The sequence below is a fragment of the Aplysia californica genome, unplaced genomic scaffold (genome assembly GCF_000002075.1).
Source record: "Aplysia californica isolate F4 #8 unplaced genomic scaffold, AplCal3.0 scaffold00506, whole genome shotgun sequence".
Taxonomy (NCBI): domain Eukaryota; kingdom Metazoa; phylum Mollusca; class Gastropoda; order Aplysiida; family Aplysiidae; genus Aplysia; species Aplysia californica.
Genome location: NW_004797776.1, coordinates 472,422 through 486,359, shown reverse-complemented (window position 1 = coordinate 486,359; position 13,938 = coordinate 472,422). Strand labels below are relative to the sequence as shown.

General features: G+C 41.2%; 1 protein-coding gene across 1 annotated transcript in view; it reads left to right on the top strand.

Annotated features, from left to right (window-relative positions):
* Positions 1-13,938, top strand: part of LOC101846758 — a gene marked incomplete in the record, with an annotated part of 114,609 nt that overhangs the window by 5,899 nt on the left and 94,772 nt on the right. The window contains 2 exon segments of the mRNA XM_013086796.2: positions 9,834-9,898; positions 12,730-12,797. Of these exon segments, the coding sequence (XP_012942250.1) occupies positions 9,834-9,898; positions 12,730-12,797 (133 nt within the window).

Here is a 13,938-nt window from a genome sequence, read left to right as displayed (position 1 = left end):
TACCCCCCCCCCCCCCCCTTCCTATTCCTCCCTCCTTCCCTCTTTATGAAAAAAAACCCCCCAAACATTTTGATTGGCTTTAACTTTAAGCCCGCCCTTAGCCAGCGACCCCCTCCGTTTGGGACCTCAGAAGGGAATTTTTTTTATCCTTCTCATTTTCATCCGGTCTGCCCAAGGTAACCAGCCAGTCGTAGACAACCACTTTTCTCAATGACAATTTGCACTCGTCTAGGACAGGTCTTGTTGTACACTCGTGTATTACTGTGTATAATCCAACCTGTCTAAGTGGGTGGTTGGCGGGTGCTCTGGTGTGTTTTGCTTCTTCTTTCCTATCAAACATCTATCGTCCTTATCTCCCCTTCTTCTTTTTTTTTTTGTTACTCTCTTGTAACACCTCTAATCTTCGGCACTTTTATGACCTTATTGTGTTGCAATTGCAGTAAAACTCTTACTAAACTATATAAACCTGTCTTAAGATGGCCGCTTCATAGACAAGGTCACAAGGCTGATCAAGTCTTAGGCCAATCTAAGACTGGTGGTCCTCTTGGACTGTGCCGTTATATTTTTCAAAGCTCGGAAGAGGGGGGAGGGGGTGTTCTTTTGTACATGTCGTGATTGTCTTGGACAGATCGTCGATTAATATATAATGTGAGTGTGTGTGTGTGTGCGTGTGTTGTTTCTACATGTACTAACATTGGAATTTAAAGAATGTGTGGCCTACATAAAAAGTACTTGTACTAGTGAGTGCAGATGGACAGGATAATCCAAATTCTTTCTCTGCATAACTGATTAAATTTCGTGTGTAGTGAACAGAGTGTAGGATTTGCTTATATACCATAGTCGTCAAGAGATTTTATTTTTGCTGGCTATTTCTATTTTACTAGATAAAGCCACCTAATTTTGATTTTTTTTATTGTCCTGAAGTGGGAGCCAAATGTTTTCCGTATTGATTCGATTGAAATATGTTGTTTGTTGTCAAAATTACACACGAGTTCTAGACAAAATTAGTGTAAGTAATAGCAATTCTGTTCTCCTTTCTTAGCATTTGCAGAAGAGATTTCGTCGACAAAGGTTTCTATTTAAAGGAACGTATTAATGTCTCTATATTTCTCGGTGTGTGTTGTCTGCCTGTCAGTTTGAACTCGCGTTTCTCCATCTTTTTGTCTTTCTTTGATCATTTTGTTTGGTTTTTCTTCTATTTTCCCGTCCCATCCGCTTATTCGAAGCTTTTTTTTTTTAAATTCCGGACCTTTCCCTCCTCTTTATTTACACTCTTGTTCACCCCACCCCCCCCTTCCCTTTTTGCATTTTCTCCCCTTGAATATTTTTGCTTTCCTTTTGTCCCATGTTTCCAACCTAAGCGTTGTTGGTCCCAACAGAATTCTGGATTTTATGAAGGCCATTGGCCTGTATGTGAAGTTGTGAATGGGATTGTTTAAAATTTCTAATGTTATTTACAAAGTTGTTTTAAATTAGTTTTTTTAATCAAAATTTTAACATTTTAGCAGAGGTGTTGACCAGAATCAGGCTGTGCGGTGTGCTGTTGCGAATAGAACCAAACCTTTTTTTCTCCCGCTCATATGACCTTTATGCAGTTGCGAGCGCCATAAAACTTTAACTAAAACAAACCCAAGCCTGAATTCATCACTGTTGTGTGTTATCTTTCAATGGACATATATAACAGTTACTGTACTTTTTCCAAAAAATTTAACAGCTACCTGAATGTGGTAAGATAAGCGTTTAAGATGAGAATTATATTTTATAATGGCATTTCAGGTGGTGTTCAGAATGGTTAATGAACTCAAAAACCCTGCTGCATTGTCTTGTGTGTGTTTAGGGATCGAGTTCCGTAGTTTGAGGTGTAGGGAGGGGTGTGCATGGTCACGTTTGAGTAGTTCGACTCTTCTGTGCCCCTGGTTTTTTTTTTCCTCTTTAATTCTTTTGTCCTATTCATTCAGAGGGGACGATCAGGCAACCTTTGTGAAAGATAATAGGTGGCAAGATTGCCAGTCCGTTGTTGTTCTGAAAGCGAAACTGGGACACAGGAAAGGGCAACGTGCATTTCCGTGGTATGGTTTGGCTCGTGGTGCTTGCGTGTTGACTGGTAGTTCCAACCCCATCAATTTGATTGGGGGTTGAAGAATGAGGTTTGTTCCTTTTTATCGATGTGCTTGAACTACCCGCTGCTGTGACTTTGTTGCAGGTTTTTTTTCTTCTCTTAAGTTTATGGTGATCTGAAATGTGATCATTGCGATTTGTAAGCAGTTGTCTAGCTATTGGAGTGGATCTCAGGCTGTGTGTTCTGTTAATGTGAAGAAAGAGGACGCCCTTTTTTGCTCTTGTGTAGTAAAATTAGGGTTTTGATAGTTGTTTTGGAGTAGTGGTTTGTGGTTGTAGGCGATGTGTATTGACCGCGCAGAGTTTTTTGAAAAATTCTTTCAATTCTTCTTCTTTACGGTTACTTTCTCAATTACTTTGATTCTGTCGTGAATATCAAGGCTGGTGTAGCGTTCTACTGTCGGTGTGGAGGGAAAAATGGCTGGTGCAGAAAATGTTGATATCAGAATTTGTGGTGTGATCTTGGATGTGGTTTTTAGCAGTCTGTATTGATTATGTCCATGTCTTTACGTATACGCCTCGATGCCAATGTCACTGTCTTTCTCATTATATTTTATTGTGTATAATGTTCATAGAGGTCAATGCTGTGTGTTAGAGGAAGGGAAGCGGATTCTTAACCCTTTTCACAGCTGTAGACCGTTTTAGTTAGTTTTTTTTTACTTGTGAGTGAATTCTGCTTATTGGCTGTTTTGGAAGTCATCTTTTTTCTCTTTTTTTATTGTTAAATTCCCGTATAAGACTATTATTTTAGTGAATGAAGAACGCAATTTATTGTCCGTCGTCTTTGTACTATTGTGAACGTGCATGCCGTGATAAAATATCAGAATGGGAACGGTGAGTCTAGGTGGTAAAGAATTTACAGAAGTTGTGGTTTCGCCAGCGTTCCCAGTCATCAAATTATGATCAGTGTGTGAAGAGGCGGCACGTTGCTCCGAAATTTAAAAAAATATAACAGATAATATAACATTAGAATGGTTTCCGTGAACGGTACAAGGCTTTCGTCGTCACTTCATGTGGATTCTCGCACAGCGTCAAGTTTACGACGTGGGGGAAAACGATGACTACTCTTGGATTTTTGTACACACCTTAGACTCCTGAGTAACTCCGGAGAGCGGTCGCCACAATGGAGTCCAGTGATGAGGATGATTATTCTTGCGACAGGCAGGTGTTATATGAATGTAAAACGGTGTAATGATGCTACGGCTGCTATAAATAAACATAGATGTCTTGTCTGTGTTGCCGTTCCTGGTTTAAAACAATGTTTTATTATATTTTATTCTTACCCATTTAATTTCATGGTAACCGTCTCCAAAAGTAAACCAACTCGAGCGTTTGATTTTTATGCATGATTGTGAAAAGTCGGCCCAACTTAAATCGTTCATGCGAGTGGTTGGAGGGTGCCAGTGATATTTCCTGCTTCTTGTCTGTCTGTCTGCCTGTCTTTTTCATGCATTGAATGGCCGTTATCCTGTTGATTGGTTTCTCTTAGCCCAAACTCATGTTTTGCATTTATACGGGTGATTAATTAAGAAAACAAGTTTTCCTCCTTTGGATCCTTGGGAATTATTTCTCGTGTCAGATATGTAGTTGCCACCCCCCCCCCCCCCTATGTTTGCAATTACTACACCTGAAAAGGACAAGTTTATCGGTTTATAACCTATAGCCCAGGCAGCGTTCGAGAAGGAAAAAAAGAAAGGAATATTGGGCAAACATCTTTGGTCAAATGGTAGATGAAAATATGATTGGGATATTATGAGGTCCATCGTAATTTACAGACTCGTACATTAAAAAAAAAGGGCCAGCTTGAAATCAGAAATTCTATTATTAAGCTGTCAAACGACTAACGCTGTAACTTTTTTGTTTTGTTGTCGGAGGGGGGGGGGGGGTTACCTGTCTTGCCCCCACCGCCACTGTCGATAAGATCCCCAACACCACAACCCGTTACCCTCACCCCTTTTCATTCATCCCCCCCCCCCCCCCCCCCTCTCTCTCTCTCTCTCTCTCTCTCTCAACTACAACCCCTCACCCCCCCTCCCTCTTTTGTTCCCTGTCTGCCTTGTTACGTACCAGCATGTAAACTCTTGGCTTGAAGAACCTCCATCGTTATGGCACAGATGTTGCTCTGGTCTAATCAAACAAACATGATAAATGGGGGCTAGCTGGTTTTATGGTCGTATGTATAGTTTACACTACAGTATCCCGCACCCAGCCGGCCTCCCTGTGGCACGGGTGGGATCTGGCAACCCGCATCAACACTATGCAGTTCCCTTCTTCCCATCCCAGTATTTGTTGTTGTGGGCACCCCCTGGCGCAGTGACTCCCTAACGAAAGATAACTGACTTATCCGTTTACCCGTACGGGTGAGTCTCATGTTGAGAGTTCCATGGAAATGTAGTTCTGCAGTTTGCGTGTCGGAGGCTTTGCGTAGTGTGGTCTGGACCTGACCCTTCTTTGTGGAAGGTTAGAGGGCGCCACTGGTAGGTCCTACTTCTTTACTTTACTTCTGATGTTTCTGTCTGTATGTCTTACTTTTTCCAGCACTTAATGACCATTATTGTGTCGATGTGTTTTTCTTTACTCAAACAAACAAAATGATTGTGCTTTTCACTGCTACTGTTGTTGTTCCTAGTGTTTGCTCCCAGGTTCTCTCTTCCCCCCTCTCCCCTCCGGGCAGTGCTGCTGTCTGAAGTGTCTTTAGGCCATTCCCAAAGGGGGGATATTAACATGTTCTTATGCACAGCAGAATTGTAAATTGGCTGATTTATCAATGTCATGCTCAAGCTGTGGTGGAACAATATAGGGGAAACTGCTGCTTTTTTCCCCCACATCCTTACTATCGTCATTCTCCATCTACTTCTTTTGTATTTTTGTCCCTTTCTTGTGAATTGCTATTTCCGGGGTACCTTGATAGTCGAAGCAGACTTTGTGGTGTTGAGGCTAGAGGGGTAAGCCTGATTCCTCATTTGGGCTTTTCTGTTGAGATCCGCCCCTTGGCGTTCATCTTATGCAGTTGCGAGCGCCATAAAACCTTACTAAAACTAAACTAACGTAGGTATAGATGAAGTAAATTGCATAAAAAATAATATGACTTTTTGTGTTGCTAAACTGTCTGCCTATTATTTCTGTTTGGTATCTTCTGACATTAACCAGCTCTATACTGTATGACCGTGGGTGGTTGGCGGGTGCTCTGGTGCGGTTTGCTTCTTTTTTCGTCCTTATCCCCCCTTCTTCTTTTTTTAATGTAGTAATGTTTGTTACTCTCTTGTAACACCTCTAATCTTCGGCACCTATATGCCCGTATTGTGTTGTAAGTGCTGTAAAAACACTTACTAAAACAAATACGGCATGGCCGTTGTTGTAAATACATGTACATGTAGTATGTCCGCGGGCTTTGGGTTGATTGTATGGTGAGACAAGTCACTTTGTACTTGAGTTGATCGGCTCTCAACAACAATAACAATTAATAATTTGTATTTTTAGGGCAGCTTCAATTATGTGCAGAGTAAGATCTCTCTCTCTCTCTGTCTCTCTCTCTGTCTCTCTCTCTGTCTCTCTCTGTCTCTCTCTCTCTCTCTCTGTGTGCGCGCGCGCGCGTGCGTGTGTGTGCGCGTGGGCGAGCGCGTGCGTATCTATAATGTTGCTGCACGTGTGTGTGTGTGTGTGCTGATGAATGTGTGAGTGTATGTGTACGCCCGTGTAAACGAACTCGAGATTGTGTGTTTTAGTATGGATGGCTTTCACCCTAGCCTATACGTTCTTATACTAACCGTTCTCTGACCGTCCAGCTCTCATCTCATCGCCTTTGGGTGGGCGGTCGCGGGGGTGGGAAGAAGAATATTCTTATTGTTGCTTCTGTCCGTGCGATGTCGTGGTTACGAGGGAACTCAAAATGAAGAACTCCGAAAGGGTGGGCTTCTACTGCTCGGGTGGTTTGAGGGCGTCACTGATAGTCCTGCTTTTTGCTGGGGCATTCTGTGGCTTCTGGTCTTTCTTAGTTCTAGTTTTAGTAGAGGTTTTGCGGCGCTCGCAATTGCATAAAAGGTCATATGAGCACCAGAAGATTAGATGTCTTACAAGAGAGTAACAAACATAAAAAAGAAGAAGGTGAGATAAGTACAATATATGTTTGATAGGAAAGAAGCAAACCACACCATAGCACCTGCCAACCACCCACGTCGTCTTCCTGTCTTTATATTCCCCATTATGAAATGATTAGTGATTTTTATAATGTCACAAAACTTCATATACTCAGATCTCCACCCGTTTCTTGTTATTTTAAAAAAAATCATACTTACTAAAAATAGTTATAATGCGTTTGGTGATTTTAGAAAGCATAAACCGAGTGAAGGTGGTTTAGTTTTGTATCAACGTTATTTTCTTTTTCGCGTACATTTTCCAGGAGCCTGGGACTAGTGCAGCCAGTAAGGCGCTTTGTTAACTCAGTTGAAATCACGCTTAAATACAGAGTGACTGGCAATTGTTCGAACCCCTGACTGGGCGTTCTTAAATTCGGGTAGTTTTGTAGGGTTTTCAAGGCTCTATACTCTATACCCCATTGGCTCGATCCTATCGGAGACGGACGTTAAATGACCAAATACGTGTCGTGTTGATAGGGCGTTAAATCCACACACTTACACTACTTGAGGGCAGTTGTAGAATTATATACCCTGGGTCTGTGTCAACTGTGTCACAAGCCAGATGGCTAATTTATGACAATAACAGTAACAGGTGTCTCGATTTGCGTTGTGCCATATAGATGACACTAGGCACTGTAGCTAGTTATGGTTTCTGCTGTTGTCATTGCGAATTGCGTAGGCTAGTGAGTGATTTGTTGTGTGGCTCCTCGTGGAGTGTAGAGAGCAGGTGGTTGGTGGTCGCTCTCATGTCGTCTGCTCCTACTATGTGCCTCTTTTCGATATAGAATATTTCGCTGTTGTCCTGCTTTCTTTCTGGTGAAACTGTGTGTCGATAACGCCGTAAAACGTACACTCAAACAAATTCCCGGTGAAATGAGTTTGTTATCTTCCTGGCTCACAGTTTACTACTTGCCGATAAATATTTGAAAGGGCAAATGACATGACTTTCGTTGCCTGAGGCACAGTTTGGTGGAAAGCGCAGAGGGTAGGTTTTTACACAGGTGTATGTACCAGATTTCTGATATTTCTTTCATGAATCGTTTTCTTCAGTACGTTTCCCCGCAGAACAGTTGGGTCGTGCGGGTGGTTGGAGGGCGCCTCTGGTAGGACCTACTCTTTTGCTTTCCCTCTGTTTTGTGTGTGTCTCTGTCTTGCTTCTTGCCTGCAGGTTACTGTGTTGATGTGTTTCTCTTTATTCAAACTCCAAACTCAAACTCTTCCTTACGTCGTCTTTAGTACGCTTCCCGTCAGAACAGTAGGGCCGTTTTTTAATTTGTGTGTGTGTTGGGGCGGGGGGGGGGGGGGGGCGTCTTTCTGCTTGAGTATGTTTGATCTACTCAGCCTCTTGGGGTAATCCGTTTGCGTGGCGGTACACAGCTGAATTTTTTGTGGGTCAGAATTGAGGAAGTTCATGTGGTTGTCGGGTGCTCTGGTGTGGTTTGCTCCTTCTTTCCTATTGGTCATCTATCTTGCTCACCTCCCCTTCTTTTTCGTGTTTGTTACTCTGTTGTGACGCATTTAATCTTCGAGGGGGCTCTCGTGGCCTAGAGGTTAAGGTGTTGGCCTCTCATTCAAAGGTCCTGGGTTCGAATCCGGGTAGCGACCAAAAAAATTTCTTCTCTAAAATTGTCTCCTTTCACCTCCTTTCCTGCTCTCTAGCAATGTTCTGTTGTCTGCTTTCATTTCCACTTTCTGCCTCCACCCCCTCACCTCCTTTGCCCCCTCCTCTGGGCTCCTGACTCTTTCTGCAGCCTTTCTACTGCTACTCCTTGGCTCCTCCTTACTGCTGTCTTTCTGCCACACCCCTGGTCTTCTGGTAGGAAAGATCTACACCTAGCCTTCTCGGACAAGGGTGAAAAATCTCGGAGGGCGCGTGTGCAAGTTGCGCACGTTAAAGATCCCTTGGTGGTCTAAAATCGATAAGAGTAGGCTTCGGCCGCCACCCGGGCAAAATTCAAAATTTCCTACCAACTGAAAATATTAGGTGTGTCCCGCGCGCTCATATGACCTTATGCAGTTGCGAGCGCCGTAAAACACTTTACAAAAACAAACAAAAACAAATTTAATCTTCGGCACTTGTATGACCTTGTTGTATTGCGAGTGCTGTAAAACTTTTACTAAACTAAAACAAAGTAAAACGGAGCGTCAAGCAAACTGATAGTGATTCTTGTTGTATGGGGCCAAAGTTACATTCCCGGGCTAAATACATACTCGATTGCTTGGCTTCAGCTGTTCCCCAGCATTAAATGAACCTTATTGCATCAATGAGCTTCTCTTCTCTCAAGCAAACAAACACTATTTCACGACTAATTTTTCGTTCAGTCGTGTAAAATCTTTCTTTCGAACCGTTGGAAGTGCTTCCGGGTACGGATTCTGGAAGGTTGGGGTTTGAGTCTGGGTAATGTCCTAATTATTGGTTGCCTTTTTCGTGGACTTTTTTCTGAGCTTGGCTTCCCTATATCGCAGCGAAATGGTATTGGTGGGTGGTTGGAAGGTGTCGCAGATCGATGCCACAACTTTACCTCGATTTCTATCTATCAGTGTATGTGGTTGACGGGTACTCTGGTGTGGTTTGCGCCTTCTTTTCTTTCAAACGTCTATCGTCCTTACCTCTTTACCTTTTTTTCTTGTGTTTGTTACTCTTTTGTAACACCTCTAATAGTGGTTGGTTGGCGGATGCTCTGGTGTGGTTTGCTCCTTTTTTCCTATCAAACATCTATCGTCCTGATCTGATGGGTGCTCTGGTGTGGTTTTCTCCTTCTTTCCTATAAAAAATCTATCGTCCTTATCTCCCCTTCTTCTTTTTTTGTTACTCTCTTGTAACACATCTAATCGTCTGGCGTTCATATGACCGTATGCATTTGCGAGCACTGTAAAACCTCTACTAAAACTAAACTGATCTCTCCTTCTTTCTTGTGTTTGTTACTCTCTTGTAACACCTGTAGTCTTAGGTACTTATATCACCTTATTGTGTTGCAAGCGCCGTAAAACTCTTACTAAAACTAAACACCTCTAATCATCGGCACTTATATAACTTAATTGTGTTTCGAGTGCCATAAAACGCTTTCTAAGACATACTTTTCACAGTATTGCTATTTCCCTTGCACTTTATGGCCGTTTTTGTGTTAATGCTCATCTCTTTACATAAACAAAGAGATATATCTGGTGCCTTTGGAATGATTAGGATGTAATGAATGTCTGAGGTGGCACTATAGATATTTTATTTAGTGTCACTTTGTTATGCGTTACTTCACACGGCCCCTGGTTGCTTTGACAGAGAGGGGTGAATCAGCCCTCTTGGTCAATAATCTAAATTGTACTCATGGGAGAACGCATATTTTTCCCCCGCCATCAGAAGTAATGGGCGGGTGGTTGACATGTGCTCTGATGTTGTTAGCTCCTTCTTTCCTATCAAACATCTATCGTCCTGATCTCCTCTCTTTCTTTTTTTGGTGTTTGTTACTCTATTGTAACACCTCTAATGTTCAGCAATTATTTGATCTTCTTATTGTGTTTCAAGTGCCGTAAAGCTCTTATCAAAAGAAATAATGGAAATGCTTTGTTTCATTTCTTCCCCAGTCTTGACCCAGCTCAACTCCCTGATGTCACCTTAGGCATGTCCTCATTTGAACCCAACACTCCAAGTAAGACCCACTGTACATTTTATCAGAGAGGAATATGAGAAAGTATGGGTGTGTGTGTGCATGCTTGCCTATGTTATGTGTGTGTGTGCATGAGTGCGCACGCGTGTGTGTGAAACACCAAAAAGCTTTGTGCCGGCATCTGGACAATTAAGACTTGTTTTGTCTTGTCTGTCTTGTATGTCTTGTCTCATCTTATCTCATGTTATGTCCAGTTCTCTCTTAACTTGCGAGTAGTTTGAAGGTGCCACGGGTAGGTTTTACTTTTGTTTTCTGTCCTAATTTTCCGGTCTCTCTTCCTTACTTTGTGGGTGGTTTGCGGGTGCTCTGGTGTGTTTTGCTTCTTCTTTCCTATCAAACATCTATCGTCCTTAACTCCCCTTCTTCTTTTTTATTTTTATTACTGTCTTGTAACACCTCTAATCCTCTGGTGCTCATATTATTGTGTGGATGTGCTCATCTTTGCTCAAATAAACTGGCTTAACGTGCGATAACTGATTACTGTGCAAATGATGTATGGAATTCTGGTGTCTATTGTGTCAGGGTTAGGTTGCAAGTTTGAATCCCCTTAAGAGATGATGTTTTATTGAGCCAATGAAGTAATACTAACTGTTCTCTTTAATTGCTCTGTGTTTGTATTGAATGTATTCTGTCTCTGTTCTATTTAGGAGAAAGGTTGCTCTGATGTTCGCTGCTGTGCAATAGAAGTATCTATGTATTTGAAATGTAGGCCATAAGAGGATGTCTCCTGTTTGCTAGAGTACATGCAACTGCATTCACCTTAGGAAAGGATATTGAAAAAAATGTAGCATGACAAAATTTCCATCTCAGAGATGCTGAAAGAGGGTGGTTGGCGAGTGCTTTGGTTTTACTTCTTCTTTCCTATCAAACATCTATTGTCCTGATCTCGCCTTTCTTTTTTGTGTTTGTTGCTCTCTTGTAACACTTCTAATCTGTGGCACTTGTATGACCTTATTGTATTGCAAGTGCCGTAAAACTTACTAAAACTAAAAACTAAGAGATGCTGAAAAGATCAGGAGTTTCCATGGTATTTATATTCTCATGCAGCCAAGACTGGGACTGATAAGGTTGTTCTCACTGAATCCTGAGATGAGAAAGTACTAAAAGACCATCTACCTAGATAACTTGAGAACGAAAGTGGGAAATTAAAAGAATAAATACATTTATCAGTGTTTCTGAAATTCAAAGGTGCCCGCAAGAGGGACATGACCTCAATGATGATCCACTTTTTAATCTGGGAACATATGGCTGATTGTCAAAGCAAATTTGGGGAAGTCAAGACCAGTCTAAAGAGGATAGTTAACGTAACCTTGTTATCTCCATTATATCTTTGCTATTAATGTATTTGCCTATGGTACTCTCTCTTACTTTTATTCAGTGAAACCCTGTTGACGAGTTTTAGCACTATGTCTGCCTCCTGCAGTTAAAGCATTTTCAATATGGCACGACCCTTGATATTTCAGAGCTATGGGAGGCTTGAAGGTCATGGAAAGTCAGATATACATGAAACAGAAACATTTTCCAGTTTACAGTGGTGGCAGCAATATGCCACCTAAAATCACTCTCACACTAGGTTAGAAATGGAGGTTCCTAAAAACAATGGATACACCGGAAAAAAAAAAGGTCTTCTGACATGCAGTACTGATTGGCCTCTGTTTTTTTGGGGGGGGGGGGGGCTTTTATTGTTTTCAATCAAAATGTGTGGCTGATACTACTATTTAAAAAAAATAATTACTGGGTGATAAAAAAAACAACCCTCCATGACTTTTTTAGTGTTAATATTTTCCTCCGCGTTCAAGCTTTGCGCTGTAAATTTGAACACACCATTTGGAATTTTAAAAAATTTGGCTGATATTCATTGTATTCTTTGTTTTAGTTAATGTTTTATGGCACTTTACAGCACAATTAGGTCATTTAGGTGCAGAACATTAGAGGGTGTAGCAAACACAAAATGGGAGGAGAGATAAGAATAATAGATATTTGATTGGAAGAGCACCCGCTAACCATTCATTTCAGATAATTCCACGGAATGCTTATTATGGCACATAAAAAACACAACCTATTTTCAACTGTGTATCCATTAAAAACTATTTTTTTGTGCAAGACACACTATACTAGTTTGCATCAGGCCAACCACTAAAATTCGCAAAGATCGGACCATATTGCAATGCAAACTACAGCAATAGAAGTTTGCTGATATTGATTTTCTCAGATTTCCGTTGTCTGATGAGATCTTGGTAAGTAAAGAGCTGAGAGCATTTTGTTTGGAACAATACCTCTCCGCCTGGTATTTTATATGTTCCTTACTATGTGCAGGAAGAATACAAAAATGCCCTCAAGGCCTTCTTTGATGTCATGGGTAAAGAAGTTCCATCAGTTTGTATCTATAGAGAACGGTACCATTTTCATGTTTACAAGGCTGTCATGGATCAAAGGATGGCAGTGTGTTCGTGGGTCCTCGATTGTCCTGAAAAAAACCCAAACTTGAACATTTCTGCAATGACCTCTGGTTTAGTGGCAAGGCCCATATTCTCATTTCAGTATATGTGAACTCCAAAAATGCTGTCTTTTATTGTTTCACAATTGCAACAGCTGTAACAACACCAAAACAGTAGCAGTGGAACAAGAAAACGGCTCCAAAAAAATAACAGTGGAGCAAGAAAACGGCTTCAAAAAAATAACAGTGGAGCAAGAAAACGGCTCCAAAAAAATAACAGTGGAACAAGAAAAAAGTCAGTGTATTATTGTATGGTACTGTGTAATGCCGTGTTTATTATTTATATAACATATTTGTTTTCTCCCTTTGCCTACAGAAATGAGCAAGCCCAGCCACGGGCGCATCTCACCTGTGAGAGGTCGTACGATGAAGGAATACGACCAGGTATTTGTTCCCACTCAAAATACCATGAAATCTTAATGAATCTAGATGTTTTTGCAAGCCGTAACTATTTTTTTTCCTGTTTTGTTTTGTCTCCTTTGCTAAAAAACAGACTTTTTTATTTACATTCTGCAGGCACCATGAATGAGAAAAATTGTTAGTTCTTTTTTTTTTTTTTTTTACTGAGAGGGGTTTATGGGGAGGACTTGTTTTTTTTTTTTTTTTTTGTTTTTCTTTTTTTTTACTGAGAGGGGTTTATGGGGAGGACTTTTTTTTTTCTTCTTTCATTGTTTGCTCGTTTTACAATAAATTCATTGCAAGCAATGAGTGGCACCATTGGGATGCTGACTTGCAGGACACGTCGTCCCATTGCAGGGCTGCCCATATTTACGAATTTGGCGAAATCGTTACTATATTCATTCAGTTTTAAGAAAATATGATCATAGTACCCCAGATTCCGATTTTTAAACATTTCAGCTACCTCAACCCACTGCTAACTTTCCCAAGTATAGGGATAGAAGAACTAACACACCCGAACAGTCTACGTCTTGTGCAGCTGTCTAACTTTAACACCCTCTTTGCATTGAGCCCTTGCAGTTGCTCAGTGCCACTACAGAAGTGCTAAAGCCTGGAGAAAACACACATGCTTACAAGGTGTGAGAAAATTCCTGCCCTTTTGTATTGTGGGTGACAGCCTAGGCCGATGAGAGAATAATAAAAAAGAAATGGATCATTGTTTGAAACTTGAAACATTTAGCTACAGTGAGTGGGTGGCATGATGTGCTGTGATGATCGATTAGGATCGAAATCAAGGCTTGTGAAGTACTATGTAATTTCAATGATTTCTTTTGTTTTTGCAAACAGTAACCCCCACTCTCCCTTTTTTCCCTTTAAAAAAAAAAAAATCAACAATCGCAAGCCCACCAAGACCTTTTTTTTTTCCGTCTAAAATCTGTTTTCGTTACATTAATACTTGACTACAACCCCTGTCCTTGACGCCCCAGGAAAGAAGAGTATCCATGGCCTTATTAATATTACGAACTTTGAAGACAGATTACTAATTTTTTATTTGTTGATTATTAAAACATATATGCTGATGGGTTGGCAGCCCTGCCATTGTGCAGGGAGAGGGTTGCTGTGGTAG